The 21,050-nt window shown below is 53.1% G+C and overlaps 1 protein-coding gene across 4 annotated transcripts in view; it reads right to left on the reverse strand.

Annotated features, from left to right (window-relative positions):
• AFAP1 (actin filament associated protein 1) overlaps window positions 1-21,050 on the reverse strand; it is a 144,526-nt gene that overhangs the window by 50,385 nt on the left and 73,091 nt on the right. For all 4 annotated transcript variants that reach the window (XM_040625225.1, XM_040625223.1, XM_040625224.1 and 1 more), the window contains 3 exons: window positions 13,682-13,790; window positions 4,930-5,141; window positions 1,227-1,406 (listed from right to left, as the gene is read on the reverse strand). In XM_040625225.1, the coding sequence (XP_040481159.1) occupies window positions 1,227-1,406; window positions 4,930-5,141; window positions 13,682-13,790 (501 nt within the window). The remainder of the gene's footprint in view (window positions 1-1,226; window positions 1,407-4,929; window positions 5,142-13,681; window positions 13,791-21,050) is intronic.

A 21,050-nucleotide genomic window follows, 5' to 3' on the forward strand; every position in this document is an offset into this window, starting at 1 on the left:
GTGAGGGGCGGGGCTGGGGGTGAGGGGCGGGGCTGCTCCTGTGGTGAGTATGGTGTTTCTCTCTGGGGAGATGAGGATGCTCTTAAAGTGGGTTATGGTGAATAGACTCACAGCCACTGAATTGTACTTTGAAAGGCTGAACTGTACGGTATGTGAATGTTACTTCAATAAAGTTGTTATATAAAAATTAGTGAATTAATTTTTCTTCCCACTTGAAGGAGCATCATGATCATGAGCGAGCTCGGCACGCGGGAAGGACAAAATGACAGGAACAAGTACACCAACAGATGAGGTGGCCAGGTCCCCATGCCACCCAAACCGCTGTCCAACAACCAAGCCTGTTAGCTGCTTGTTGTGGAGATGAGCGACAAACATTTCTACAGGGAATTTAACTGTAGAAACTGGTATTCCCAGGTCGAAAAAGAAGCCACTAGAAATACTAGAAATCCATAACCAACATTCAGAACCCAGTGAATGGGGACAAATTTAACTGCAGATCCAGCTTTTAAGAGAAAGAGTGAGCCAAAAATTAACAAGAAACTAGATTAAGGAGAAAAAAGAAGGACATTAAGATATAAAGAGAAGATAAATAGAATATAGTGAAAATGCCTAACATATATTTAAACATAGTCGGAGGGGAGGATGAGACAAAGTTCTATTTTTTTTTTTAAGATTTTACTTATTTATTTGACAGAGATAGAGACAGCCAGCGAGAGAGGGAACACAAGCAGGGGGAGTGGGAGAGGAAGAAGCAGGCTCCCAGCAGAGGAGCCTGATGTGGGGCTCGATCCCATAACGCCGGGATCACGCCCTGAGCTGAAGGCAGACGCCCAACCGCTGTGCCACCCAGGCGCCCCCAAAGTTCTATTTTTAAGAGAAATGGCTAAAAATTTGTTTTCTAAAACCTAGAAAGATGACAATCCACAGATTTAGAATCCCAGGGAACTCCAAGCAGAATAAATAGAAAAGAATCTACCTCCAGACACATAAAAAGAAAAAAAAAATCAAAGGCAATCAAAGGAAAAGAGAAAGTCATAGAACAGCTGCAGTGTGAGGCCGACCGCCTTCTGAAGACCAGGGCTGGAGTGACTGGCCGCAAAGAGATCAGAACACTCTGCTAACAAAGACAAAACGGCTCGGGTTCACCCAGTTTTACGTACGCCTGAGAAACAGACAAGCTGAACTGAACGCGGGTCTGGGGGAGAGAAGCCAAGCGACCGCCTCACCTTCAGCCACTGCTCGGCCTGCTCCTTGCTCTGGACTGCAAGGACTAGCGGGTCCGTGCCTTGCTGGGTGATTTTCAGCTCGTGCTTCTTCTTCTTGCTGTCCTTCGGGGTGTAGGTGATGTTGCAGCCTTGGAGGGGCAGTTCCATCTGGGGCTGCTGGTCCTTGGAGCTTTTGTAGCACTGCATTGAACGAGAAAGCAGAGTTAGCTTGAAGAGGGTTCCAGGAGAAACACGATACAGCTCTGGCAGGATGGGAAGGCCAGTGCCTGCAAGGCATCTGAGGGCTCTCTAAGACCCTGGAGGGTGGTCTGCAGATGCCCACACATCACCCACGCGGGGCATGCTGCACATGACGCGTCACTCCCACATACGTGAAAATACGTCTACTCTTCAGTTCGGCAAAGTTTACTGAGCATCGATGACATAACTCGGCGGGAAACAGAAGCTCCCTCCTCTGATGGACATCATGGACCAGAGAACTTCCTCACTAAGTCACATGAACATGATACATTAGATTTGCCGAATAGCACAGCCCTACTGTGGGCAATCATTTGGAAGCTTTCTTCTATAACCTATGTCACTGGGTATCTGCCGGTCTCATCTCTATCCCCTTTCTGAGACACAGATGAGGGACTTCCAGTACACAGAGCAACACGTCCTAGGCAACATGGCTGCCAAGATTTGCTTTCCGGTTGAGTAAGGGATCCGAAACTCACGCCGCTCCATTTACACAGCAGACGTCCCCTCTAAAGAGTTCAGTGCCGTGGCGAACACTGAGATTTAGTTCACATCGCTAGTGCTTCATCTGGATCTGTGGAACCTAGGATCAGATCCTGTCCAAAGGCTTCCCCTCTCTCCTTGGGTCTAATCCTATGACTTGAGACCAAAAGCACATGCCTTCATGGAAATGGAAACGGACAGTCCGAGAGTGCAGACATCTGGGTCCTGGCTCTGCTCCTAATATAATCTAGCTCCTGGGAAGTCTCTCAGCTTTCTAAGCCTGTTTCCTCATTTGTAAAATGAACTATTGCTGTGATCATTGTGATTTTATTGAGTCACACTAAATGATTAATGACAGTAACATCTACTACCAAGAACAAAGTGTCACCATCCCGCGAGGTGTTTCACCCTTTTACACTCGATTGCCAGAGTTGTCCATTTTGCAGATGAGGAAACTGAGGCTTGCCCAAAGTCAGACGCGTGAAAAGAGGTCAACCCCAGCCCCAAATGGCGTGAGCACATAGCCGACTCTCTCCACTGGGTGATGTCTATGGAGGAGGGAGGGGAGGAAGAGACACCAGTTTTCAGAAGTGACTTCCAGAGTCTTCTCCTATTTTAAAGTTCCAAACCTCGGCTCCTGAGTGCCACACGTCTGGAATATACCCACGTTTTACAGAAAACCAAGGGATGGTTGCCCTGTCTGAAACGGAAGGAAAAAAAATACACCAAAACCAACCAACCCCAGATTGCTATGAACTTTCACCGTTCGGCAGTTTTTTGTACTCTCAGTGAGTGCAAGAAAAAAACAGAACAGCAAAAAGGAAACTAACAATAGAGTGGATGGAGTTAAACAGGAAATGCCTCAGAATGGGTCTGTCACCAGCCCTTCGTTAAAGTGCAAGCTGGACATCCTTGCCGTCGGACCCCCAGGGGAGCAGACTCTCAAACAGAGGGGGCAGCGTACGCCCTGAGAACCAAGCCCGCGGGAGAGAGGACATGAAGAAGCCCAGTGGCCGGCCTGGGTGGAGCCCATGCATCTTTGGAACTGGAAGGCACCCGCAGGGTTGTCCTGATGCAGACCCGGGGCTGAGGGGGAGCATGACCTGGGTGAACTGTCCTGATGGGGGTTCTGGCCCATCACAGTGTACACCGCAGGTCCGCACAGATGCCAGACGCCTACCCAAAAAGCCACGGATGGTGGTGCCCACGGGAAGACAGGCTGGGAACACATAGGGAAGAGTCTGGCTTTTGGTTTTCCGTTTAGTTTTCTGTGCTGTTCAAACTTGGAAAGCATTTGCCGTGATCACTGTTAATCCTTTTTTTGCAGTGTCAACAGGGGTCATCTGGGCAGTTGGATCATTGGGGATTTTTTTTTTTAAAGATTTTATTTATTTATTTGACAGAGAGAGAGAGACAGCCAGTGAGAGAGGGAACACAAGCAGGGGGAGTGGGAGAGGAAGAAGCAGGCTTCCAGCGGAGGAGCCTGATGTGGGGCTCGATCCCATAATGCCAGGATCACGCCCTGAGCTGAAGGCAGACGCTTAATGACTGAGCCACCCAGGCGCCCCAGATCATTGGGGATTTTTGAAAGAAAAAAAAAAGCTTCATAATAAAAATAATTAACTTTGAATCTGCATTTTATCAAGGACATGTTTTCACATGGTTTTCCATTAATTTCTTCTGAAATGTTTACCACTACTCTGAATGGTATAGGTGTTTTCATCTAGGTTTTAAAGACAGAAATCCGGAAGGAGATGGAAGGAATGAGAGGGGAGGGGCGGGGAGGGTGTGGAGGAGCAGGGCTGTTGTGGGGGTGGGGGAGGGACACGCTGACCCTGCCACACACCCACAGGCTTTCTGCCCTGGTCCAGAACTCCTCTTGTACCTGAGAGCCCACTGCAGGTTGTTACAGAATTTCCATAACGTCTTGCAGCCATTATGTCAGACTGTAAATGAGGACCACATTAATCCTTTTCATCTTTTTTTTTTTTCCTCATTCTTCACTTTAAAATTCCCCCCATGGCATCATTTTTGGCATATTCTAAATTTGGGAGAAATTTAGGCCACACATGTGGAAAAAATATGTATTCTCACTGTTTAAAAAATTTTCTGAAAACCATTAATTTAAAAATATACAACATCCTAAGACTCTAGTAAAAGAACACTCCCACAATTCACAGATGAAACTATAAAGAATAGTCCCCTGAAGAGGGGTACACGGAATCATAAATTCTCCTGGGTTCCGTTTTAATGATATAATTCTGTGATTTTCACCCCAAAGTTAGCTTGAAGGAAAAACAACATGCAGAAATGTACTCTGAAATTCGTCATCGCTATAACCAAGCACGGTTTCTAAAGCTGGCAGGACTGAAGGAGGGAGGAGGGCGCATCACACGCGCTCAAGGCCCCCGGCTTCCTTACGGGGTCCCTCGTGGGAAGGACACCAGAGCAGAAGGTCACCGTGGCCCTGCACCCACCCCTCGGCTACTCAGTCCATCTTCCTATTCAGCCCCTTGGGTTAAACAAAAAAACAATCTGCCTCTAGCTTTCCAAAAGAATTTCCTTTCCTGGACACTGTCCTCCCAGACCGCGGCTGGCCCGCCCGCCCCACTCAATGACCTGGCTTTGAGGAATTCACTGACTCACTACACATGAGAAAATCCATCTTGCGACTTCTGGCAAGTTAAAGCCTGTGCATTTCCACCAGCATCCACGGCAGACACTGGCCCGGGATGGGAAGGACGCTGCCTGCTGGTGGGTCGCTGCAGGGACTGAGACCAAGGGCACTAAAGGCTCAGCAGCCGCCGGCACTCACTGCCCGGGCGCCTGATGGCAGGGAGCTCTGCGTACGGCGGCTCTGAGGCCAGAGGGCCTCCCCGTCCTGCCAGCTGCTGCCAGCCCTGCCCGAGTGTTGGTCCCGTCCAGCGAGGCCACCAGCGGACCCCAGTGGCCGCAGGGCCACAGCCCGCCCGCCGCGCGTTACCAGCAGCTTGGTGTCCTTGACGACGCAGAGCAGCTTGCTCCACTGCCCGAAGCGCTTCTTCCTCAGCAGGAAGGCGCAGATCTTGGCGTCCTTCACCAGGTCCATGGAGGCCTCCTCGGACGGCCACTGGTGCCGCGTCTTCTTGCCCTTCCCGTCCTCCTCCTCCTCATCGTACGACTCGTAAGAGCTACTCATTGCATCCGAGTCATAATCTGTCAGAAGTAAGGGAAGAAGGAAAGGTAAAGGGCCTGCCTACAAACCCCTCACCGGGAGCCTACGCATGGGCTCAGGAGCACGTCTGTTGTACCAGTAAACGAGGAAGGGCTCTGCGTCCGGCGAGCCAGCCACAGTAATTAGTAAAAACTGGGGAAAAACAGCCACGATGGGCAGTGCAAAGTAGCACAGCTTTAAACTGAAGCGTCTTAGAATTCTCTCTGTGAGAACCAGTCCTGGCCTGTTCAGCGAGGGCTGGGCTGCCTGCAGACCCTGCGTCCTCGGATCCTGGCCACGCCGCTGCCAGGCGAGGGGACCCGAGCCAACGGGCTGCCCCCTGCAGGGTGCAGCTCTTCCACGCCACACCTCTAGGTCAGGGTCCTCCAGTCTGCGAGGTCCTGCCTGCGCACATCACCGCTAGACGCCCTCGCTAACATTCCAGCCCAAGGCCTCCCTCCCCTCGGGGCTTCCAGAGAGATGTACACACACGCCTCTCCTTCTTACTCTGCGGGGTAGGAACACTTCCCATCAGATTATGTCCAGTTTCCGAATGCGGCACATTCTCTCTCTCTGCTGGGGCTCTGCTCACGCCATCCTCTCACATAGGCTTCTGGCTCAGCCACTCAACCTCCTGCCTTTAGCTGAATAAGTGCTCTTGCCTTTCAGGGTTCAACTATGGACACTGCCTCCAGGATGCCCTCCTCAAATCACCACAGCTGGTGGTGGTGGACTTGTGTCCCCCTAATTCACCTGAGTAAGACTATATTTGGAGACGGGACTTCTAGGAGGTAACGATGGTTAAGTGGGGTTATATGAGTGGGGTCCTAATTCAATAGGACCAGTGTCTTTATGGGAAGAGGGAGAGAGGGATGTTGCTCTTGTCCACCACGCAAGGACACATGGAGAAGGGGGCTGTCTATGGGCCAGGAAGAGGCCACAGCCCGTGGACGTCCAACCTCCAGAACGGTAAGGAAGGGTCAGGTGTTTTGTCACCAATCTGTGGTGTCTTGCTACGGCGGCCTGAGCTGAGGCATGGGATGAAATGCCACTCATCTCTGCTTCCACACCACCCAACACAGCCTGCCCCCCTGTGCTGTCATGGCTGTGTGCCTGTCTGCCTCCCACATCCGACCATGAGCCCCCTCAGGGAAGGGGGACCACCCTGTAGGGTGGGGCCATCCCAGCCCATAACAATGTACCCGGCGCAGGGCAAGAGCAAAGACCTGCAGCAGGGCGGGCTGCTTGGTGAACCTCAGCTCTACCTGCGAAGTGCTCGGGCCGGTGGCCGGCACAGCCAGGAGGCGTCATCAGCACCAGCGGCTGCCCGTCATACTCACTTCTGCCCTGCTGGATGATACGCTCCTGGAGACAGTGTCTGAATCCTCTCTGCATCCTCAACCCCAGACGCATTGGCAGGACACCCACTTCTCAACACGGCTGAGCGAGGAACGCCTCCGTGCTGCGTGACTGATGCGGGGAAACTGTGGCTGAAGCCACCGGCTACACAACCGAGTAGAGACGCCACAACAGCAGACCTCACGCAGAGCAGAACTCACCTTTCTCCCTTCCCGGGAACTAGAGTACGGTCTGTACTCGGTGTCACGCCAACATTTCAAAGCCCTCACGAAGACTCATTACTAAGGGAGGGACAGAGGCCTGGGGGCTCAGGTTGAGTTTTCAAACATGATAAAGGAGTCAGGGACAGGTTTCCAGCAAGAGCCTAAGCGGACAGGACTGCGAGCAGGTGGAGCCCTGGGGGAGCAGGCTGGCAGCCCCAAGGTCCCTGCAGAGTGCTGCCCAGGATGTGCCCAGGGGACCATGCAGGGGGTGGGGGGGCAACTCTAGGCCCGGACTGCTGTGGACAGTGCATGAGGACCATCGTTCCTGCGTGTGCATGACACACAGCCGACCACCCGCAGTTGGGCCTTCCTCCTGAGCCCACATCTCCCCGCCCGCACGCGCACACCCCACCACCACCCAGTTTCACGTGCTAGCCACAGGTGGCTACTTAAATTCAGTTCTAATTCAAGTCAGATAAAATGGTCTGTTTAGTTCCCTGATGGCAGGAACCACATCTCCAGCACTCAGTGCTCACTGGTGGCTAAGTGGATGTGACGCCGAGAGCACAGGCAGGGAACCTCTCCGCCACTGGGGAAGCTCTCGCGGCCTGTGCTGGAGGAACCGAGACCTATCCGGGAGGGCGGTATAGGCTGTGGGAGATGGGCTGCGGGGACAGCACACGTGGGACAGGGAACACTACGGATAACACTCGATCTAGATCGTTCATGAGGCATTGCCAACCAGACCGAAAAGTCTAGAAGGAACACAATAAGCAAAAGCATTGAAAAATATCATTTAAAGAACAGAGGGGATCTTTTCATTTTCCAGTAGCATTGAGGTGCTTGCCACGATGCCAAGCTAGTGGTTCCATTTGTGGGGAGGGGGCCGTGACGAGGAAGGGGCCCTCGGGGGGGTTCCAGGGCCGACGTGTTCTATTCCTGACCTGGTGGTGCTTGCACAGATATTCCACATCATAAGTCAGTAAGTCTATATTCATATTTTGAGTACTTTTTGGTAAATACTTTATGTTTCAGAATAAAAGTGTTTTAAAAAGTTTAGTATGGCTAGAATGTAGTTCACACGGTGGGAGTGGCGGGTGGCCAGACTCCGAGAGCTCATGCCGCTCGGCGACCCAGCGCAATCTAAGGTCTCAGGTGGGCGATGTGCAAACTCAGATTTTCATTTAGGAAGGGTATACTCACAATGGTTTGAAGGACCACGAGTCCCTCGGGGCTCAGCTCGTTTTCTAGAACATCGAATCCAGTGATCATTGAATGAACAGATGAGCAAAAGCATTAATGAATAGCTGTAAATGGGATAAATACCCTTGATCTCATTCATTCAGCATGTATGTACTGAGGGCTTACCATGTTCCACGCAATCTTTCTCACGCTTACGCAGCTGGCCTTGAACACAGGTCTGAACTGCCGGGGTCCACTTAGAAGCAGATTTTTTTCAGTAAATACAGGACAGTATTTAACTGCCTTAATAACGTTTTCGTTTCTCTGGCTTTTTCACTGGAAGAATACAGTGTGGGATGCACGGGACATAGAAAGTACATGTCAACAGACTGTGTCATCAGCAAGCCTCCAGTCGACAGGAGGCGATAGTAGCTAGGATTTTGCACAGTCCAAGTGACACACGGATTTTCGACTGTGCAGGGTGTCAGTGCCCCTGACCCTGTGGTGTTCACGGGCCAGCTGTACTTCGATGCCAGGTGCCACAGATAAAGCCGTGAAAAGACCAGGCCTGCCTCACCTTCACAAAGGCCTTTCACTCTGCACTCTCGCGGGTCCTCTCAGCCACCCAGAGACGAGCGTGCATCTGTACGGTGGTCCCGCCTGACCTACAGTCTATTTCTGCTGTTTCAGTTACTCGCGGTCAACGGGTGTCCAGAGTCAGGTGACCCTCCTAACGTAACATCAGGAGGTCAGCAGTGGCCTCATGCTGCGTCACATGCCCACGCCACTCAGCTCCTGCGTCTCCTCACGCAGGCACTTTACCACCTCATGTCACGGCAGGAAGAAGGGTGAGCATGGGACAGTAAGACGTTCTGACACGGTGCGACTGCCACTGCGTCCCTGAACGCGGCCACTTTTATGGTAGTGTATTGTTATACTTGTTCTACTGCGGTCCCCCTCCTACTGCACCTAATTCACAAATTACACGTTATCACACAGCGTGTGAATAGGGAGAAACACGGCACATACGGGGTTGGGGACTGTGCACAACTGGCACCCTCTGGGGGTCCTGGCACGTCTCCCCCGAGGAGGAGGGGCACGGCTGACAGAGCCCCCGGCACGTCCTAGAATCCCGTGTAGATGTCTACACTTCTTATAGAATACGGAGGCAGATCAAAGAGCCAGCAAGAGATCTGTGTGGATCTGTGTGTTTACGGGATGTTGCTGGTTAGGAAACGTTCTTCACACCAGACACTTTTTCACAGGCAGTTCTGACGGAACTGAAGAACATTCCAAAAAATGGTGACTTCCAACTATAAAACGTTAAAATGTGTATTTTAGACACATACCCATCCCCCACGAAATCACAACTGGCATTTCAACCACTTGCCCTGGAGGAGGGAGAGGATGAGGAGGAGAGAGGGCAACCAGAAAACTGAAAATAGGTCTGAACCCCAAACCCAACAAGACCTGTAGTGATGGTGCCGCTGACCCAGCCTGACTGGAGCCAGCTCCCCAGAATTCCCTGGTCGGTATGGCCGGTGGGGTCAGCACCAGGGAGCGCCACTGGGAGAGACTGCACAGCTGCAGCCCCACACCCCGAATGTCGCTGCAGGGCGCCAGGTGCTGCTGGGGCCCAGGCATGTGTGGTGGTATGTCGCCCGCCCTGCTGCTGGGCCCCCTCCTTGGGCGGTGCAGATCTCTCCAGGCACCTGCAGCACAGCTGAGCATGCCAGCCTCTTCTGTGTCGCTCTGTGTGTGTGTGTGTAAGGGGGTCACGGACAAACGGGGTGCAGTTTGTCCGTGCGGACTTCAGTGTGTCCTGAGCTCCACACCTCAAGCCCGGCTGCTCTTCGGGACGACTGGGCCGCCCAGATGCACCAGCAGCCGCTCCCGTGGCCTCCGGTGGCTGCCATGATTGTGTGAGGTCCAGCCCCTAGAACAAATCTGTTCCACGCCACAGTGGCTCTGCGTCTCTGATCACACCCTGTTCTCAACCGTAACAGAAGCCGGATGGCGGCAGGCTCCTCGGGTGAAGCTCAGCCCACGCCCTCAGGATTTCAGAGCACGGCTACATCAACCTCTGGAAACAGTGATTTTCCCTTTGGAAACTGATTTTGGCTCTCTGACACCCAGCCCCGTCTAAATGCTTGGTCGTGGGCGCCTCAGCCGCCCACAGTGGGCTCTCAGTCACCCGTCCCACCGCACAGCACCCGACCAGTCTGCATCACCGGGCCCAGACGCTGTGAGTGACAGGAGTGAGCCTGTAGCTGCAGTGTGCGTGCCCTGTGCCTGCTGCACGGGCTCCTTCTCCCAGCACGCCCTCCTCGGCGTGGCCGAATGCTGTGGTTGGATGGTCAAGACTGGGGGGACTGGCAGCAAGCAGGGACTGCAGAAGGGACTGTGAACGGACCTCCCAGACGGGCTGAGAAAGTGAAGATTTACACACCAGGTGAGCACTTAGCAAAGCCTCAGCAGAAGATTTTCACAGTCGGGTACTAACACGGCCCACTACACAGATGTCCGGCAGCCTCTTTCCCCAGATTTCCCGTCCAGATGGACTCCGTCAAGTGGCTGTGGGGCAGAGGTGGACCTCCACTCGGCAGGGTTGTCTGACTCCTGGCCCTTCTGAGTGGCCTGCCTGCACATGACACTGACCCCTGGGGTGTCAGCCAGCCACCTAGTAACTGGATGACCTCCATTGTGGAAGGGGCAGCAGGGCGTTCTCACTGGAAAGATCACTGAAGAAAATTTGCCTTCCCTGCCACATTGCTCCCTCGAAAGCACCCCCAGTCTTGTAGAATGCCCTATTCCCCAGCATGGGATCCCACAGCATTGCTCCTGATCAGAGAACTCATGTCACCGCAAATGAAGCCCACGCTATGGGTCTGTGCATGCGACTCACAGGTCTTGCCGTGTCCCCATCACCTGAAGCACCTGACCCAACAGACCAGTGGAATGCCTTTCGAATATTCAGTTCCAGGATCTGCTTGACTGGCCACCCCTAGGGGACTGGAGATGCTATCTTCCAGAACACTTTCTAGCAGCATCTGCTCTACCCCAGTGGGGCTCTTTCCTCCAGATCCGGGGCTCACAGGTCTGGGAACTCAGGGCTGAAAATGGTAGTGGCTCCTCTCACTGTTACCCTAGGGACCCACTGACAAAATTTCTGCCTCAAGCCCCCAGGTCTTAGTTTCTAAGGGGGCAACATTCCCTCCAAAGGACATGGTCATCGCTCTATCAACCTGGAAGTGGGGTCAACAGACAAAGGGGGGGTTAACGGCAGTGGCTGCGGGGACCAGTCACGGCCACACCAGTGAGGAGGAGGAGGTCCCTGGGGTGACCCTAAGTACTCCCATGCCCCACGAGTGAACCATCCAATGGAGCCAAACCTTTCAGGAAGGAAAGATGAGTCATCCTACCAGGTGATCGCCCAAGGTGCTTGCCGAGGGCAATGGGAACATGAAGGAAGTTGTAAATACACAGTATGACCATTGACTGGTTGTAGAAGTGAGGACAGGACTAGTTACGCACCAGTCTTTTTGTCCTGACCCTGATATCTGTGTATGTATGAACAAGTTCTCTTCTTCCCCTCTCCCATTCCCTACCATCCAGCAGCAGCTGGCCATTGAAGCTACAGGCTCTCCAAGGGGAGAGGAGGACTCCACTGGAAGAGAATGGGTGTTACCCCAAAGTCGATAAAGGGACTTTGTATCCCCTGGGGCAGTTAGGGAGTTTTCCATGATGCAGGCGATAGTGGAATCACGTTAACCTGCACTGTGATTCTGCTCTTGTCTTTACTTGGAAATTCAATGTGGTTAAGAGAGGCGTGCTCAGACGCCAAATGGACACAGGAGAAATGGCGGTGGTTTTACACCGTATCAACTCGGCACGGCTGGAATGCCATTTCCCCAGATTCCCTTCCTGGGATGGTTCTGGGTTAGGGCTGGCCACAAGATCTGGAAGGAGGGAGGGGAGCAGCCAGCAGTACGTGCCGAAGGCTGGTGCGCTTGCCGGGGGCTGCTGCAGCTCACGCCCGCCGTTGCTGGCCGGCCGGCCCTCTGCTGGGCCCGCAGCCCCTGCATGGCCTCTCCCTTGCCATCTAGGCCCAGCCAGAAGAGAGGAGCTCTGCCAAGTCTCCGCGTTCCCTCCGACGGCCAGCCCTGCCGTTCCACGGCTGCGTCAGGTCCTCCTGTCAGGGACCCTTCCTTCCTCTGCGAGAACCACAGCTGATACAGGGTTCGACAGAGCTGCCGTCACGTCGCCGAGTAACCCATCTGGAGGTCAGGTCCCCGTGTTGTTCCTCGGGAGGGAGGCGAGGCCCTCACCACCCGCGGCTCACCCACAGACGCCTGATGAGGGAGCCTGGGCGCGCCGTCCCCGCTGACTCGCTGCCCCGAGCCTGTGTCCTTCTGCACTCGGTTCCACGAAAGCTGCCCACCCGTTGGCAACTACGGGATGGCTTCTCAGAGAACAGGACAGAACACATCACTGAGGTGGGGCTTCTCAGACTGAAAAGGGCCTCTGGCCCCCAAGTCAAAGGAAAGAACTCAGTTTCCAGCCCCGCAAGTATGTGGGGAGGGGGAAGGACGGTGGGAGAAGACTGGAGCCAGAGAGCACCGGTGCTAGGAAATGCCCTCATGGAAAAGCTTGTTTTCCCAGTGAGGGTCTGAATGACAGCGGGCCACTTCAGGTCCTGTGCTTTCTGATTAACCTCCTGACTTCTGAAATGGTGGCCACTTAGAAATCACCTGAGTGCATTTTCCACAGAAGGCTTTTAACAGAGAACTAAAACATTTGACTTCGAGACCTCAAAACCCAGCACGTCCTAACCCCCATGCCAGAACCGCCCCTTTCCCTCTCCAAATGTGACTGCTCAGGGAGCTGAGCAAACAGGCCTCTGTCCTCCAGGGGCCCCCGTCCAGCTCGCGTGCAGAAAGCACGTCCAGGGAGGCCCTCTGGGGACACTCCAGGGACACCGTGCTGCAGCATCTCTGCCTGTCGGCTGCCAGGGAAGACAGAGGCAGAGACGTCAGGCCACAGGAGGACAGCCCTGGGACCGGGTATGCGTTTCTGTCAGGAGACAGATGACGGGCCACCACGTGCCACGAGTATTAATGTTCCCAAAGCCTGGTGACTAAAATGAGCAAAACCCCAACTTTCTGCTTAATTTTTTACAAGAAAAGCAAGGTTCCCTGGTCCACAGGGACTCAGACACTCTCCCTCCACGGCATTCGGCGACACAGCTCCCTGCCTGATGGAGCATCGAGGGAGGAATGAAGCCAGTGACCCCAAACCAAACTGCAGGGGTGCTTGTGAGGGCAGACCAGCGCCAGGCCAGGACAACTCTAGCTCGGCAGGAAGGTTCTATTAGAGCCCCTATGAAAGCTAGAAGAGGCAGACGGGCCAGTTTTATACCCAGGCTCCTTCCGCTCCCTCGGCACAAGGAAAGCAGCCTCAGGGGCCACACCCCAGGCAAGGGGCACCACAAACACACGCCATGCGAGTCTCTGCCTTGTGACCAAAGGGGACACAGTTCACTGAGACCCACGACCCACAGCAACAAGGTCTCACCTGGCGTGAGTCAGAGAAAGACAACCATCTGAGTTTCCAAAGGCACTGCGGACTTTCGAAGCCCTTTCTCTGGTTACCCCTCCGGGGTCAGCACTGCCCGAGCTCCACACGTCCCCGGTGTTTGGCACCGCCCCGACTCCCCTCCACATTCAGGCAGCGGGCCACGCTCCCCACAGTCCCACACATCAAGAGGCCAGCGGGGGCCAGGCAGAGCCCACACTCACTCGACGTGATGTATTCTGGAGCTTTCCCGGGGCTCAGTGGCACGGCTTCCTCGTAGTAACCTTCCGGGAGAGAGGACGTCGGTAGCGGTGGTGGCCCACTGTCAGGTGGCTGAGAAGAAGCAGGAAGAAAGACCACAGAGGTCAGAGCCATGACTAGAAAATTCTATAATGTGGACTAGCAGGTGCTGACCGGCATTATCCATTCTCCTTCGTAAAGTCCATGGAAAAGGAGAGCACGGACCCACGGAGAGGTGTGGAGTTCTGTTCCTGACTGGTCTCCCCTGCTTCCTTGCCCATGTCCACCCACATCCCGGCCTTGGCCGCGCGCCTCTCAGTCCACACCGGCTCTCCAGTGCCAGCAGCCCCGAGCACCCCGGCACGGTCTGCTTTGGGGGCAGGGGCTAACTCACAGCCCTCTCTCGGGCCCCGCCCAGAACTGACCCTCCTGCATCCTCTGGAGCCACACCCCTGCATGGGGGCCCCAGGGTACGGGAACTGTCCAGATCCCCCGCTGCTCATCACCACATCGCACCACGGGAGCAGCGGCTGGATGAAGGAATGTGGCTTGCCCCCGATCTCACCATACTCCCAACACGGGCCAGGGAAACTTTTCAAAACTTATAAAGAAAATCCCCTCTGAATTACTCTCTTAGAAACTTCTGTTGAGAAGGAATCTGCTTGTGGCGAAAACCAATCGCATGAGTTTCCTGTCAGACTCTGGGACTGAGGCACTCGGGTTTTGAACCCATGACTGAGAACACAGAAGAGTCAGCAGGACTGTCCAATGGGAAGCCCCCTCTCCTCACACATAATACTGATGACAGTGCATGCTGCTCCCTCTTCCTATGGACACCTAGGAGCCTGCTGCTTCTATCGCTCGCTGGCCCTCATGCCAACCGCAGGTTAGAAGGGAAGGGCGAGGAAAGTCAGCATTTGCCAAACCCCGGCGACCTGCCTGGCGCTGTACTGAGCGCTGCTGCACTGGCCACAGGTGGCGTCAGGCACCGCACTCAGGAACCCTGCGCAGTAGGAATCACCTTACCTTACAGTCACAGACACAGGGCGTGAGGCTTGGGGTCTACAACAGCCTCCTCGAAATCAGGGGCTAAGAAAGGACAGAGCTGGCTTCCCCAACACCAGGTCTGTCCTGGTGCTGACCGGCCAGACTAAAGCCCTCTTTATGTCCATATTCGCCCCCTTCCTTTTGTAATTAGCTCACACACCTATATTCTACACCCGAGTTAGAAGGCATCACTGAGAACGGAACAGAACAGCAACCCCAAACGGAAGATCTACCAAGTTGAGTTTCCAAGTAGAACACTGTTCCGAAGAAATCAGAAGGATTTATACCCATATAAACTCTCTAGGATGTGCAACAACTCAGCTCTGAATCCAAGAAGCCCTTTGTGAACGACTAATCACCCTCTGTGCACCCAACCCACTCCCTCCTCCTGCCAGATGAAGGATCATTGACACAATTTTCCTCCATCTGCTGGAGCCCAGTTATCTCCCCTCCACCCCCAGGCCTGTGCCCCAGGCTAAATAACCCCCGGCCCCCCGCACGCCTTCCACAAGGCTGCCTTCCCAACTGTCGTCATTCTGTGGTCGTGCGCTGGATGGGACCCAGCTCCTTCATACCCTCCCGAAGAGGCAGTGCTTACAACGGAACCCGATACGCGGCGCTCAGCCCCAGGCAAGGTCTGAATAGGAGCCTGTGCCCGGGTTAAAATCTCTGCTTGTTGCTTTTGGAAAAGAGCTGCTCGATTCACTGAGTGTCTTTATTCATGAAACAGAGAGTGTGTCAACTTCCTCTTGGTGTGTTGAAACAGTCAAATTATTCATGCCCTGGGAAAGCATTACGAATAGCTGAATCAGACAAATGTTTGCGAATAGCACCGCCTCCCTTGCTAGGGCTACGAGAAATGCAAAGGTGCACAGGGCAAGACGTCTGCTCCCTAGCTGACGCGCCCTCTCAGCTCTCGGACCCTGCTGGCGGCCGTGTGTTTGGGACAGCTTTTCAACGGGTATGCCCTTAGATCCAGTAAGTCTACTTCTGGAAACACACGCCGAGAGGTCAACTGGTCAGGTGAGCAAACATGTACAAAGATGTTCAATAACAGATTGTTTAGCAAAATCTAAAAATGATCTAAATCTTCACCAAGAGAAGGACACCTCCACGTGCAGACATTGGAAAGGACAGTGCTTACGCATGGTAGTCATTTGTGTGGAAACCCTCCACCAGACACGGTTAAGTGAGAGAAAACAGGCACACTCGGAGCCGTTGATATAACTGTGCGTGTTTAGGCTCAAAAACAGGAGGGCATCCACCAAAATGTTAACAAGTGGTTGCATATCTTTATGGCTTGGCTCTCCTGCAAATACTGTCATTTTTAAAATTTAAAAATTAATCATTTTTAAAATCAGAAAAAAGTTAAACTATTTTTGCTTTGAAGTAATACCCTTCAAAAATGAATTGTTTTTAAGATTTTATTTTTATTTATTTGCCAGAGAGAGAGAGTGTGTGTGTGTGTGTCTGTGTGCACACAAACAAGGGGAACTGCAGAGGGAGAAGCAGGCTCCCCGCTGAGCAAGGAGCCTGATGTGGGGCTGGATCCCAGGACTTTAGGATCATGACCTGAGCCAAAAGCAGATGCTTAATTGACTGAGCTACCCAGGCATCCCTCAAAAAAGAATTCTTTTTTTTTTTTTTTTAAGATTTTATTTATTTGACAGAGAGAGAGCACAAGCAGGGGGAGCAGCAGGCAGAGGGAGAGGGAGAAGCAGGCTCCCTGCTGAGCAAGAGCCCCATGTGGGGCTCGATCCCAGGACTCCAGGATCATGACCTGAGCCGAAGGCAGCTGCTTAACCAACTCAGCCACTCAGGCACCCCTCAAAAAAGAAGAATTCTTACAGAGGAACACCTCCTCTCTCCAAGAGGGACCCACACTCCACTTGCAAATATCACTTACCCTTGAAATTCTGGGTTTCAGACATTCAAGCAGAGGCATCATGGCTTCCTAAATGCAAGTGGGGGGGCAGGCTAAAAAAAGGTCCCCGAACTGTTAGTACCATTTCTTTCAGAGGAGAAACTTCTTTCAGAGCCTTTCCAATAGGTAAGAATTCACTGAAATCACCATTAACAGGAATTTTTAAAACTACAAAACACGGAAGACAGATTTCCCAAAGGGATCATGGAAAACCAGAGAAAGGAGAGGACGGGCAGAAAGCAAGAATGTAGCATGAAGAGGCGAAGCCCGAGTCCCTGCATGCGCTACATGTGGGGCCAGCGCCGTCCTGGGGCCGAACGACCTCCCTGTAACTCTGGGCCCCGATGTCCTCACTGGTGACTGAGGCCTCCGCTGATGTCCATCCCAGCTCTGAGAGTCTCATGCCGCTGTTCGTATCAAGTTGCAGGTCAGCAGGCTACAAGGCCAACTCGACCCGTCTCAAGACCTCAGCGAGAGCTGATGTTGGGGTCTCGTTAAATGGTAATGACGTGATCGCCTCTGGCCAGGGCATGCACTGGGGTGTTCCTTCTACCGATGACACCGCACATCAGCGTGACACCACTCCCGCCGGATTGTGCGACTCCCCCTCAACACCAGAAGAGACCGAGTCTGCGCATGGAGCCTGACCGCTGTCCTGCTCCTGTCACCCGTGTCCTGCACTGGCTCCCACAAAACACTCCAACCACCACAGCCTCTGAGGAGACTTGAGAAGAAATGTCCGAGGAAGGACTGCTGGGGGCTCGGCTGTGCTCTGGACATAAAGGATGGGAATGGCACAGCGTCAGTCACCAGACAAGGTCAAGTGCACCGAAACACTTCTCCCGCAGACTAGCCAGCCAGTGGAAGTGACTCTAGTTTAGGGACTCTAACCCGCCCTAAGGGAAGCTTCTCCTCCCAGGGGTCCGTGTCTCACTAGAGAAGCCTGCATCTACGACTGGGTAGGAATACAACCTACAGGCTGGCTTGGCTATAACTGAATTCCCATCTTTTTGGAAAGAAAAGCCCATTAGTTTTGCCTTTGCCAATTTAAGAAGCCTGACAGAAACTTATTTTCCTGTTGATAATAATAAATGTTATGTTTATGTAATTATATGGTAGAAACATAATTATCATTGTTACTATGACTATTTCAGCACTACAACAACGATACCTAACGTTTACTGTTGGCCTGCGTGTGGCAGACACCGCTCTGGGATACTTCACAGAGAGTTTTCTCCTGTTCAGAAATTAACACTAAGACGTTGGCATTTTGACTGATTTTACAAAGGAGGAAAATGAGGCCCAGGAGGTGAGAGGGCCCAACAGGGTCACATGTGTGCAGAGCTGACTGGTGGAGGAGCTGGAAGTCTGCCAGAGTGGCCCAGGCACTGAGCTGGAGGCCGGGGAACAGCACACACTGCATTTCTGTGTCACAACTATATCCCGCTGCACCTGCTGCTGTATCTGCTGCCCCTGCCGCACCTACTGCTGTGTCTGTTACAGCGTCTGCTGCCCCTGCTGTTGTGTCTGCTACAGCGTCTGCTGCCCCTGCTGCTGTATCTGCTGCACCTGCTGTCCCTGCTGTTGTGTCTGCTACAGCGTCTGCTGCGTCTGCTGCCCCTGCTGCCCCTGCTGCTGCACCTGCTGCATTTGCTGCTGTCCCTGCTGTTGTGTCTGCTACAGTGTCTGCTGCATCTGCTATGGCATTTGCTGCATCTGTTGTCCCTGCTGCTGCACCTGCTGCTGTGTCTGTTGCACCTGCTGCTGTGTCTGTTGCACCTGCTGCTGAGCCCACTGTCCCTGCTGCTGCCCCTGTTGCTGCACCTGCCACAGGAAGGAGCCAACCAGCCCACTGAGCCCACTGGGTCCAACCCAAGCGCTTGCAGGTCACCCACCATCATTCCCTCCTTCTCTTCAGGAAAGCGGTCATTCCTCATGCCCTGTGCTTTTCAGGGCTCCCTCTCTGTCACCACGGGCGTCTGTTCCTCCACCCTCCCCTTCTCCCCAACCCATCACTCAGCCTCTGCACCAGAATCACCAATAAACTAAGAGCCCTGATGCCAGCAGAGGAAAATATCAGCCCAGAATCAAATCACTTTCTGACTTGAATTCTATCTATCTATCTATCTATCTATCTATCTGGTGGGCATCCGGACTGTGGTTCTGTTTACAGTGACTAAACTCTAGTAAGAATAACATAATCCGAACTCAGAAAATCAGAGTTCAGATACAAGTACTTTAGAAGCATGGCAGGGCACCCACATGGGAATCCAAATCTCCTACACGGCGGGGCATTTTAGGATGATGTCCACACCACTGAGCAAGCCTGAGGAGTGGGGAACAGAATGTTATAGTCTCAGCTGCAAAAAGGGCTCAATCCTAACAGCATGGATTCTGAGTACTTTTCCTGGCAAAATAAAAATTTTTGGCCAAATTACACCCTGCTCCATTCTGCTCACTACTGAACTTGCGTTCCACATAGCACAGGAGTAAACAGCAGGCATCTGAGCCGCTGTGAAGCTCCCTCTGGCTTCATTCATGCATGCAGAGAGTGGAAGCCTAGTGGGGGCCAGGTCACTGCCCTGCCTCCACCAGCAGGAAGGCACCGCAGGGAAGGCCAACGGTCCAATGGGAGTGTAGACAGGATACGTATCTGGGGAGCAGCCACAGATTAAATTTTTAAAAGATGCCACAGGAATTACACATGAGACCGAACTCCTCAGAAAGACAAGAGGGAAAAAAAAGAACACATGATTCATGTTCGCTCCAAGGATCACATCTGATTTCACCAGGAAACAAACAGTTTTCTTGTTTAAAATCTTGGGCTTTTGTCTCAACTCTGCAACTGGAAAAACACTTAATTTTGTCATAAAATCTCGAAGAGCCTCACGATCTCATCTGTCCGACAGATCGCAGTTGCCGTGGAAGTACTTTAGGAGGCCTCAGTGCAGGCAGCAGAGGGAGGGGTGGGGGGGGGGACCGCATGTTCACAGTTCTGGAGACAGAGTGGGAAGCAGAGGGGGTGTGGGCGGGGTGGGGGCTAGTGCTCATGGGAACGGAGTTCCAGTTGGGGAAGATGGAAACATTCTGGAGACGGGGGGTGGGGGGGGGCGGGGGGGCTGCACAATACACTGACTGCCGCCCACCTGGACACCTGGCAGTGGTTAAAATGGCAACGCTTACGTTATGAATATCTTACCACAATTTAAAAAACCCTTCATTATTATCTGCTGACATAGTAAGTGCTCGCATTTATATAAACTCTGGCCCTAAAATATCAAATAGTTTAGTTGCGCTCCCACACCCCATCCAAACACCATATAACGCCCTGCCATTAAATGACCAAATAAAAATACTTCTAAATGCCTCGACTGGGTAGCATAGAAATGCAGAGTCCCAGAAGGAGTGCAGCTTGCTTCTTCTCTCAACCGTAGAGATCTGAGAGACCCCTGGCCTGGGCTCAGTGCTGCTCTGAGAAGAGGTGGAGGAAGGAGGCGCGACAGGTGCCGTCAGCATCTGGCCCCCCGGGAAACGGCATGGGTGCTGGACGGCCGCAATGTCCACACAGACGGGACCCGTTTCCTAGGGAGGCGGCCGCTCCTCACACACGCTCTACACCCGCGTTCCACACGGAGTACAACAGCGGGACAGCTACATACTCTTGGTGTGAAACAAAACAAACCTCTCCCCAGACAGGCTTTGACTAAACACACGCATATCTGGGCCTATCCCGGTCTCCTGTCGGAAAGCGAGGGAGCTCAACCAGATGGTCAAACACTTTGTGTATCACGCTTGCCATTTCCAGGATTCAGGAGAAGTTCTGCACGCACACACGGCACACACCCCCACACTCTCATGAGCACTTGAAAAGGTCTGCTGGCCACGCTGAAGGGGCACCGGGTCTCATGGGACACCCTCGGCTGTCACCATGTTTACTCCAAGGCCCGGACAGAGAAGAAACATTCCAACATGCCCTCCGTGCATGGAGGCATCATCAACATTACAGGGCCGACGTTTGGACGTGCTCCCCGTCCTTGACCAGCCGTCGGCATTTCCCACTGCACAACTCGAGGAACACAAAGAAGCATAGAAACAAACACCATCTCCAACAGGTGAACATTTAGTTGAATTAAAAGAACGTTAAAATGAGGCCCTCCTGTTAGGTCAGTGGGTGTAAAGTCTCAGTTACCAAGATGAACAAATCTCAGCATTCCCCCGGGGAGGAGGATGGCAGGAGATGGTTAGTGGTAGTTGCATGAAGCCCTGCTGGGCACTAAGAGGATAAAAAGGCCAAAGAAAACTCATCTGCTGGAGTCTGCAACACCAATCGGGTAAGAAGAGGCAGCCCACATTCTATCACATGCCACAGAAGAGGCAACGGG

The sequence above is a fragment of the Ursus maritimus genome, unplaced genomic scaffold, assembly GCF_017311325.1.
Source record: "Ursus maritimus isolate PB19 unplaced genomic scaffold, ASM1731132v1 scaffold_8, whole genome shotgun sequence".
NCBI classification, from domain to species: domain Eukaryota; kingdom Metazoa; phylum Chordata; class Mammalia; order Carnivora; family Ursidae; genus Ursus; species Ursus maritimus.